The sequence below is a fragment of the Limulus polyphemus genome, unplaced genomic scaffold (genome assembly GCF_000517525.1).
Source record: "Limulus polyphemus unplaced genomic scaffold, Limulus_polyphemus-2.1.2 Scaffold2324, whole genome shotgun sequence".
Lineage (NCBI taxonomy): Eukaryota > Metazoa > Arthropoda > Merostomata > Xiphosura > Limulidae > Limulus > Limulus polyphemus.
The window spans coordinates 79909-91296 of record NW_013667934.1 but is presented as its reverse complement, the minus strand read 5'-3'; the positions used below and the strand labels follow the sequence as shown (position 1 = coordinate 91296).

Below are 11388 nucleotides of genomic sequence, written 5' to 3'. Positions count from 1 at the left end.
TGAAACTATAGCCTTAGTATTTTGACTTCACAAACATCTAATTTGACCCACTGCTGCATTCAACATACCACATGACACAAAAAATCGATGTTTATCTGTGTTTTTTAATATTTACTTTTAAACTAATAAATTGAGTAATGTTTAGTTCTAAAATTTGAAATATAATCTACAGTTTGATACCAAACTTACTGACATAAATTCATGAAATAGTAGTTTGATAAAATTTTGAATGTGAGTCAACAAATGAGATGACACTGCCTTTTACCTGTGACCTGCCTCGAAAGGGTTAAGTACTGGATGCCAATGATAAAATTTTGCATACATATTCTTGAGTACCTAATTGAATGAAATTGTTCCTGGTATACCTGGACAAGATGGTAGAAAAGGTCTAAAAGGTTAGATAAAACTACATATCACCTTTTATTGTTTTTCAGTCTGCTTTAAGAAATTTCCTCATTAGTACCTATGAGGGAATAAAAATTATATTCATAAAATAAAGGTAAAATCTGTACAAATAAAAGTTAGTCATTCTTTACATTTTCTATAAATAGTGTAGGTACATCAGCTAAATCCTAGTTATCATAAAATAAATACTTAGGCTGTATAATAACTTCCATGTATTTTCAAAAGTATTATTATTGATAATATGAAATCAATTTCAACATAATAAAAAAATATGAAACTTTTCCAATTAATTAGATTAAAATAAACATTTTTGTTGCTTGCTATTTTAAAACACAACCACACTAAATTTAGGTTAAAATTACTGAATAAAATCAAAGAATTCTTTAGACATTTACAGTTAAGTAGGTGTACAAATGACATTTGATTAGACATATAGAAACATTTTTATTCTTCTGGCAAATGACAATATTCCATATAGAAAATAGTGCATTGCATGTAGTTTTGTCACATAAAAATACACATCCTAAGTTAGATCATGTGTTGCTATATATTTTAGAGTAATAAAAGTTCAAAACTTTATATAATTTTTATATTTAAATTCCCATGAAAACTTTCTGTATTCACTCAATGTACATATTTTTATAGTTACTGCTATGTTTAGTTTTTCATAGACTGAAAACAATAATTTGTTTTCTTCTACAGGAGAACCAGGAAGACATTAGAGAACAACAAAAAAAAATTAATGATAAATAGAACAACTCCTAAGTGAACAGTTTCCTTACCTGAAAACATATTTAAGGTAAATATCACCTCTCTGCATAACAAAAAGCTATTGCCTCACACCACTGTTGTGAAGATTTTTGCACACTCCATAAACTTTGAATGAAGCTACCAACCCTACATTTATTAACATGCATTGCATTAATCTATCATGTAGTCATCATTAGGCTATAGCCCTTTACCAACAGGAGGGTGACACATCCTCCACGTGCAGTAACCCCCATGAGCACTAGAATTTGAACAAAGGCTCGTTTGTGGTGAAGCAAAATAAATACACTGGAAATAGGGAAGAAGGATAACAGGTTGTGCACAGAAGTGAGTATCTATACGAAATACATTTTCAGTTAAGAAAAATGTTAAATTCTGAAATGTTTACTCACCTCTTTGTACAACAAAGAGGTAAAATCCTACGTTGAAGATGGTGGAGGGGCTAGTACAGGTAAAGAAATGACAAAGATGAGCTCTTTTCTGAAAACATACCAGAAAAGGAATACCCACTGAGTGTGTCACCCAATGAGGAGTGTAGCCTTATGGGGCATTGCTTGGTGGAAGATCATTTTCAATTCAAACAGGTGTATAGGTGGTAGTGCAAAAGATATTGTCAAAAAAATATTTTTCACAATGCTTAAGTGTTGCATAGGTGGCTATTATCCCATAAGTGATTGGCTGAGAAGGAGTTTGTAGTGTGGCTAGAGCAATAAGTCAGATCATTCCATATTGGAGAAATACATATATGAATATATGAGATACTTGCCAGAATAATCAAGCACAGGGAAAAATATCTCAGGGCTTCTTCCTGAGGAGAACACAAGTCCCATCTTGCTGGCCTAACCCCAGGAATGGTGGGGTTCATAACGCATATGATGGCCTTTACTACACTTCCAGGTAACACCCAAGTCTTACTTCTCATACATGGGTACATCCACTTGGTCTTGATTGGGATTACAACGATCCAGTGGCTTGGAATTGGGGAAACAAAGGTTCTTCTTTACTAAACTAGAAGAAAATGGAGGGGAGGAATTTGCTAATGTGAGAGTGCTCGACAGGTGCTTGGACCAAACAGGAAACATTATATTAAATAAGATAAAACATTGATAAACTGTGCAATGGGCTACCATGACTAAGGTGCCAGGGCAAACACACATTAACAGCTGTTGCTTTTTTTTTCTTCTTCTTCTGGTGAAATATGGCGTGGAAAAACATATATACATACACTGCTGAAGCATCCTTGCAGAAAACCCAATCTTAACAGTGGGCACATAGCAAGGGCAGATGGGCTTGACACTTTCTGTACTATAAGGCTTGATGAGGATTTTAAGAAAGAGAAGTATCTTTTGTGAGGGAAAATCATCCACTTGGTGGGTTCCACCGTCTCTAGTATATAAATCAATATATACAATAATGGTAATGAGGGAGATGTGAAAAGACAACAATGACAAAATAATTAAATTCAACTCACTAGTCTCTGAGAAGACTGGGGGAAAAAGAAACCTAGATGCAGATAAAATCACCATGTGATGTAAGTAATAGGACACAAGTGTGCCAGGGGTCATCGAAATCCAAAGGTGCGTGAGATCTGAAGAAATAACAACCAGAGAAGTAGAAAGAGGAGGGTTAATAGAAAAAAAAAAAAGACTGGAAAATCTGACACTGTATGCAAATCACCTATGTGACCTATCATGGCCAGCCTTCTGAGAGGGAACAGGTTAGGAAGCAATTCTACGAGACTCCCAGATGATAAAAAAAACCTGTTGGTACTCTCTACATAAAAAAAACTGGGTAACCAAAGTAGTTAGAAAAGATTGCTAATAAGCAGCCTCAGCTCAAGTTTTCAAAGTGTAAGGTACACCTCTAAAGACATTGTCTCAAAGGAAAGGTGCCAGAAGAAGATCCCTGATATAAGACTAAAGCAGATAAAAACTTGAAAGAAAGGTATCTTAACTAAGTACATTCCAGAAACAAAGAAACCAAGTTAACTGGGACACAATAAAAGAAGAATATTGAGGGTATGGTGAAAAACAGGTACATGCAAGTTACCCTGGTAAACCTAACAGGTTCATGATGAAAAGCTACAAAAAAAAAAAAAGGTGAAGTTGGAACAGATAGCCTAGAAGTTGAGTATGTAATGGATGAAGACAAGTACATGAAGACTGAGAGAAGGAAAAAAAAAGAACCCCAGGATGAAGGAAGAGACTTAAGTTATGGAAGCTTGAGATAGCTTAACAAAGTAGCTCTAGATTCAAAACAATAACTGGAGAAAGAGAAAATAAATTATGTATATCTGTGTCAAATAGTGCAGGACAAAGGTGGGATTACCTGATCCATGTCAGGAAGAAAGAAGTACACGCAAAAGTACGTGTGGAAACAATCTTGTTGAAACTTGTCAAAAGGCGAGGCAGGCTCAGCTGAAGTAACAGAATAGATCATAAATCCTGGATTCGTTATCAGAATAGAACCAACTATTTGGTGCATCATGGTGGTACTGTCGCTGTCTGTCAGAGTACCTCCAATCCTTATTACAGTATTGGATGACTCGTAAAAAATGTAGTTTTTAATCCATATGATTCATGAAACTGATAGTTTTTTGTTGTTTTTTTAAATGAAGAGTATTTAATGAAATCCTTATGCTTGGTTAAAACAACATGAAATAGTATTAATAACAAAACTTTATTACAAGCAATTAAAGACACGTATTGCAAAATTACAAATTTGATTAAAAGAGAAAATAAGGCTGAAGATAATTTGAATCAAAGTTCTAACTGAAATATTAAAGATTTTATATCTTTCTTTCTCATAATCAAGAACATTAAAGAAAGATTAGATTAAGAATGGTACCAAAAATTTAAAATAATAAGCCTAAAAATGTCATTAATTCCTCAGGAAAAACACATCTAAACAAAGAAATGGTGAGAAAAGAATGAACATTTATTAAAATGCTAGTGCTTATGGAGATTACTGCACATGCTGGATGTGTCACTATCCCACTGGCTATAATCTAATGATAATTATATCATAGGCTGGAACAATACATATTAATACATATAGAAGTTGGCACTTCTGTTCAATGCTTGTGGTGCACATAAAAATCTTCATAGCAGTTGTACAAGGAAATAGCTCTTTGTTATGTATAAAAGTGAGAAAACATTTCTAAACTGACCTTTTAGACCCTTTTGTCCAGGAGCTCCTGGATAGCCAGGTTCTCCAACTTGGCCCTTAACTCCTTTCTGAGCAAAAAGTATAAATCCTGGTTCACCAGGAGGTCCAATTGTTCCTTGAAACCCTGGAGGACCTACAGGCCCAGGAACTCCATATTCCCCATCATCTCCCTAAACAAAATTATAAATAAACCAAAAACACTCTTTATGATTACTGCATCACACTTTAAAAAAAAAAAAATTGAACTGTCAAATTTGAATATTATTAGTGTTGCATCTCACAATACATTATAACATTATCATATTTATAAGAATTCCAGTTATAACCTTGTTATTGCAACATTTGATTAAATTTTACATTTTTAGAATCAATATGAATTTTCGAGCAGACACTTACTTCTAAATTACGAAGAAACTTTTATTGTTGAGAGTGATAGCACCAGCTCCAAATATTTGTGGGGGCAAAACAAGACATCTTTTACTCATATGTAATTTTAAAGGGACTAGTTATCCCCCCCCCCCCCAAGTTTTAGTGTACCAAGTTACATCGAGACAATGTTGGGTTTCAAAAAATACTTTGTACTGAGTTTTGAAACCCCAAAGTACTCATAGACCTTGGAAACGATCAGAAGATTTTTGAGCATTCTAAAAAGTAGGGTTAAAGGGAATAGCTATTAGTACAGGATATATCTGGTTGACTTCTAGCATACAAGAAAAAAAAATCCCACAAAACAGTAGTGCATGTGCAAATGTGTTTTCTTTGTTATACACATTACATTTGCTCTATGTATTTAGGATTAAATTTGGGGGGAGAACAATTTGGATGTGCAAATGCACTCCCCCCAGAAGCTTTCCTGGCATAAGATAGATTTCTTTGTTTGCAGTTGTGATGGCATAATATATTCCTTCAGGTTGTGGGTGTTAATGTTGTTTTGGAGGTAATTACACGTTTGACATTTATTTTAATTCTAAACAAAGGTCAAATCAAAATCAGGTAGGCTTACCTCTGAAATACCAAATGCCAGAATACCCACAAGGAAATGGAGGAGGGAGCTGGAAAGTATCATAAGCAACACTGGTTTCTCAAAAGTAAGGCTCTTAGACTGGAGGACAACAACTTAGAACATAAAAATGAATTAAGTAGTCAAGCAGAATTGAATTCAGAATCAGGGTAAAGGACAATATAATGGATTCATGGAAGAACAGAGTGAAGTAGAACAATCTCAAAAAGACTGAATCAAAGTGAGGACAATCAGAAAGGCATTAGTGTCATCAAAATCCATTAATAAACGATATATACCAATTGAAAAGATCTAGGTATACTCAAGGATAGCCTTCACTACTCTAGGACAGTACAACACAAACATTAATTAACATTAAAAAATTAAAATTAAATAAGTAATATGATCTCCATCCTGATTGGAGGTTTGAGATCATAAAGATAATGGTCACCTTGTCTCTGATGTTTCAGTGCTAAGCAAAGATGTGTATGCAGGGTGGGAAAGGTACCTGCATGCTAGAGATGTACCATTGAGTCACTGAAATGGGCTGTAATGAAAGGGAATAAAGGAGCAGAAAATAAAACCTCCACAAAACGCATGACTTGGCAGTAAGGCAAAATCAGAAATAGGCAAAAAGCTGTTTAAATCATCTTTTACTCAATCATTTAGATCAGCCTGAAGGTCTTTCAACTGTTGAGGAGAAGAAAGCCCAGGCCCCATGGTGAAGCTAACACCCAACAAATGATGATGTGCACCCCACCCCTCTCAGTAGACAACGTTGTTCCTGAGGCCTGGGTAAGAAAAGTGTGGCAGTTGCCATGTTGGTTTAATCATGGTAAGTCGTCAATGCATAAATTTTAAGAATGTGTGTGATACAAATAATTAAAGTCCATAACGTACCAGAATGAAAGATAGTATCATAGGAAACTCATTCAAAATAAAAACTAATCATCAGATTATTTTCAAAATTATGTTGAGTCAGTTGGTTTGTCTTCATGATTCTAAAACAGTAAAATTTCAAGCAATCAATCAGAACAAAAACTATTGTACACTGAAGTCCACACAAAAATAAATTAATGTTATAATACAGAAAACTGAAAGCAAGCGAGAAACATGTCTGACACATATCATGCCAAACAAGAAAGTGAGGCACACGTAAAGTAGTACAGAGGAAGCCAGCTGATATAGGAGAGTTTGTTGTGCCCCTATTGGTGGAGGGTTATTCCATGCAGCTCAAACATATGGGGCATAAAGGCTAGTGCTTTAAGCAAGAATTTGTTTTCAATGCGTTAGAGGGCAGTGGGAGATCGAGAAAAGCTGTTGTGTCACAAGAGGTATGTATCATATTGGAATTTTTATCATTCTTGTTACTGTATATATATGAATGTGTTGGAAAGTACTTGAAAGTTTTTTTATTTCATACACTAAATTTCATTCATATAAGTTTTTATATGCAGTTACTCTGTAACAATATCATTTGAAGTTGAAGTATAAGAAATATGGTGCACAAAATGGTAAAGTTTCTACACTCTGAATGTATAACCAACTGATCATACTATAGTCAGATAAACATACATTACCTAAAGGAACTTTCAGCCTTAAGAAATAATTTACCTGTTGACCTTTGGCTCCATAACCTCCTCGTAGCCCATCAGGTCCTGGTGCACCAGGTATGCCATCAATGCCTTGGAAACCCCTACGTCCAATGTCACCAGGAAAACCTTTTAAACCTGTTCCGAGTCTATCACTGTATATTTCGCCATAATCTCCTTTCCTTCCCTTTTGACCTTCTATACCATATGATCCCCTTCGGCCCTGTTCTCACGCAAAAGAAATAAAATGTGATACTTACTAAAAATAATTTTAATAACCCATATCATTGAAAAATTGTATATGATCAGCTCTTTTGAGCACATATATTGTTTTATAATTTCCAAATTTATATTAATTAAACATTTTCAAAACTTACTGGATATCCTTTTGGTCCATTAACACCAGGGGATCCTAGTTTTCCTTTTACTCCTCTTTTTCCTTGAGGTCCTGGAAGGCCAGGTAAACCAGGTATTCCTAATGTACAAAAGTGCATTGATGCAGATACATTAACATTTCTGGTAAGAAGTAAAGTAATACCATCTGCATTTTAATGAAAAACAACACATTAAGTTGAATTGTAGGCTTATGCTACAACAAAAAGTATTATATTGTTCAAATAATGAACTAATCATATCATACTTTTCCCAGAAGAGAGTTTTATACTTGAGATGTGAAGCCCCAGTAGCTCAGAATATTGGTTTTAAAGAGTTAGTACAACCTCTCAAGACACTAGTACAACCCATGTTTACACACAAGCTAATAATGGCTTCAACATGTTATTATCCAAAGTACATTTTTTGTAACTTAAAGAAAATCTCTCCTCTAGATGACTTGTGATAATGTGAGGTAGGCATACACCTCATACTATCTCCTTCTATAGAGTTATTTCAGTTAAACAAAACTTAATTCCTTCTATGCTTTAGTTAAGAACCATCAAACCCATTAGATATCAAAATGCTAAATTGTTGTACTTTGCCATAGGTGTCTCACCTGTATAGCAGATTCTAATCAAGTTATCTTAACAATCACACTATACATTTGTATGTTAATGGATAGGACTGTCTAGGTGCAAGGTTACTTGTATATTTACCACAAGGATGAGAAGATAGCCACAATAAATAGGTTACAGATGGAGAGTATCATAGAACTGTAATAAAATTATTAGCCATACATAACAGTGATAGTAAAGAAGAAGAAAAGGATGTGGTAGTTTCAGTTGTTACAAACTGCTTTAACTGCTGGTGGGTTAACCCTTTAGCTCAGTTGGTAGAGTACTTGTCTGGTGTGTGAGAGTTCTTGAGTTTGTATCTGTATTGCATAAATAATAAAATAATGTTACCACCCAGACTTTATTAGCTGTGGATTTTTTCATTGACTAAAACTGCAAAAGTAAGCAAATGTACATAACCACACTTAGTTCCCCCCCTTTTTTTTGTAGTTCTAAATAATTTCATCATAAAGTTTGAACTATCAAAATAGTTGGTTACAAAGTTCTAACTTGAATTCTCAAACTGTACTTACTTATTAATGTTAATACATATAGGACAGTAAAATGCTCTTATATTATAACAATAGAAAAGTTATAGATATATTTCTGAGCTTTTTTGTATAAAATGTACAAAAAGTTTAAACATATAAAACAGTTTAATAGTCTTGAGTGGAAAAATAGAATATACACAGTTTTATGAACATTTGTGACACCTACAGTATGTCCAAAGTTAAAAAAAAATAAGTTTCAGTTTATGTTAGATTATTTTTGTTTATTTGTTTCAGATATTTGCACAAAGTTACACAAAGGCTATCTGTGCTAGCTATCTATAATTTTGAACTTACAGACTTCAGCAAATCAGCAAGTCAACAAAACCCCAACTCCAAAGAAAAAGGATGTTATGTGTTAAATAAAAAATATTTGCTTTTAGGAAAATTAATTATTGCACAAAATGGCACTCTTCACTCCTAACCAACCAAAGTTTTTCCAAAAAAAACTGAATGGGTTTTTTAACTTTAATATAAACACGTTTTACAAAAATATTCATTCAACTTATTATTTCTATAGGGTAAATAGTTCTTACAAGCACTCTTTTATTTTATTAAAGGTTTCAATCTATACAAAATTAAATTTCATCTCTAAAAAATTTTCTTACGAATTTTGAATGATTTTTCACACAAATATGTATCAACTCTCTTTTTACCTAATCATCTACAAACAGAAAGTTCAGTTTTTTTCACCAATAACTCCATTTCTTTAAGTGATGTAATATCTCACTCTATTATGAAAGGTTGTTATTATTACTGTGATTTCCACAAAGTATTAAATTACAATATAGATTATTTACCAAGTAGTCCAGGTTCTCCAGGACTGCCTTTTGGTCCTAATTCTGCTATACAGCGATTCAATTCATCTCCTTTAGGTCCAGGTGCTCCATCTGCTCCATCAATACCTGGTCGCCCTGGAATTCCAATATCTCCAGGCAAACCAGGAGTTCCAGGTGGACCTCTTGGCCCAACCCTGTTTACACCTACTCCAGGAAATCCTTTGTCACCTACAATCACAAGTTTCAGTAATCAGGATAAATTTACCAACTAATTATAATGAACACTGAAACAGAAGAATCTTATTATCCTAGTAGCAGACATCTAATTATTTTCCCAGTATTCTGTACTCACTATATATTAGTGATCTAACTATCAAACTAAACTGACTGATTGGAAAAATTCATTTAAACTCAATTTAAACCCACAAGATGTTCTTAGCATATTTCATCCCTTATACTATGAAAATAATTTTTACTCATAGTTAAACTGTAATATTTTGCTAAAAAACATCTTAAGTTTCAAACTCTTAACTTCTCTTCATTTAAGTTATTCATCTATCAGAAGAAAAACTATAATATTTCACACACACATAATATGTTTGTAGTTTTTATATATATTTTTTCAAATCCTGATGAAATACTTTTTGATTTAATTACTCCAGAGCAATTGCATACAGCCCTATACAAAAAATAAGTAAATCATGCAGTATTAATGTTAAATATATTTACCAAAAACAATTACAACAAACCTCTAATCCCACGAGAACCTAGTTCACCAGGAATTCCAGGACTTCCATCAACTCCTGGTTGGCCATTTTGGCCAGGAGGTCCTACTATGGTATCACCAGGATGACCTATCATTCCTCTTAAGCCTTGTATACCTTGAAAACCAGGTAGCCCTGGTGGCCCATCGTTTCCAGGATATCCTGTTAAACAAAAAAAATATATATATGTCATGTTAACATGTTATTATACAGTAGATTTACCAAGCACTTACCAACATTACAAAATGTTGTTACAGTAAATATTCCAGAAGTTGATATTTATCTGAATAGCTCTCTACATTTCCTGGAAGACTACAACAAAAGTATGATGAGGCTTATTATAAACTAAAACTTCTTGAAACTGTAAGGGAAAATAAGAATTTTTACTCTTGTTCACTTTTGAGTTACAGCAGGTTAATAATAAAATCATCTTACTTATTATGTTTGTTTAATTTTAAAAATGACTAATTCTCAATTTATAAATGATTTAAAACAATTAATATTTTGACTGGTGTCTTTATTAGAATGTACAACCTACAAGCAAATGTTGATTGTAATATATTATCTATAAATTCAGAATTAGTCACTTTTATACATAAACAAAGATTAATGTCTAGATTCAGTTACATTACAGGACTTAAAAAACAAAAAAGTGAAAGTTTAGCTTTAATTTATTAGACATACAGATTTGAATCTTGCATGTCTTTCAGAAAATGCTTTAATTTCATGGGACAGTGAGTCATTCTTCAAGTGATTTATAATTGCATAATACTTTATAATGAAAACTTCAATGAACACAAAAGCAAAAGTAGACAGAAAAAGGAACTACATGCTGTAAATAATGTATAATACTGTAATGTCTCAAAACTGATACTATTAGCTTGTGGATTTGCGACTCATATTACTTTACTGGTCAAAAGTTGAAAACAGTTGTGTGGGTCAGAGGATTCTTTAAATTGAGCTGTGGTTATATTTAGAAAGTTTTAACATTAGGTGTTGTGATTACAACTATCATGCTGGTTAGTACAGTGTGTGTGTGTATCTACATTTTAAGGCAGATAATATTGTTATGACAGTGGAAGTTGCATAACGCTGGGAGCATGCACGCTGGAGTTTCTGGAAGGATTATGAATTATTTGGGAGGTCCGAGTTTGTTCGAGGTGCCCTCTTTTTTAGTATATAAGCCTGGCGAGAAAAACCAGCAAGATTACATAGATATGCAGATAGATCAAAGATATAGATAATTGAGTCAAGCGAACAGTAGGCACTGTAAGTAAAGTGTGTGAATCACTGTGATTTATAGCGTGTGTCATAAAAGAAGTTAAGTTTAACGTATTAATTGGAAATTCTGTGTATTACAAAGTTGTATCCATGG

General features: G+C 33.3%; 1 protein-coding gene across 1 annotated transcript in view; it reads right to left on the bottom strand.

The window, feature by feature from the left end:
- The window catches only part of LOC106466618 (collagen alpha-1(IV) chain-like), a gene marked incomplete at its 5' end in the record, with an annotated part of 138773 nt that overhangs the window by 76815 nt on the left and 50570 nt on the right, over positions 1-11388 (bottom strand). Inside the window, 5 exons of the mRNA XM_022394658.1 lie at positions 4343-4511; positions 6956-7156; positions 7311-7408; positions 9271-9477; positions 9999-10175. Coding sequence (XP_022250366.1) covers positions 4343-4511; positions 6956-7156; positions 7311-7408; positions 9271-9477; positions 9999-10175 — 852 coding nt within the window. The remainder of the gene's footprint in view (positions 1-4342; positions 4512-6955; positions 7157-7310; positions 7409-9270; positions 9478-9998; positions 10176-11388) is intronic.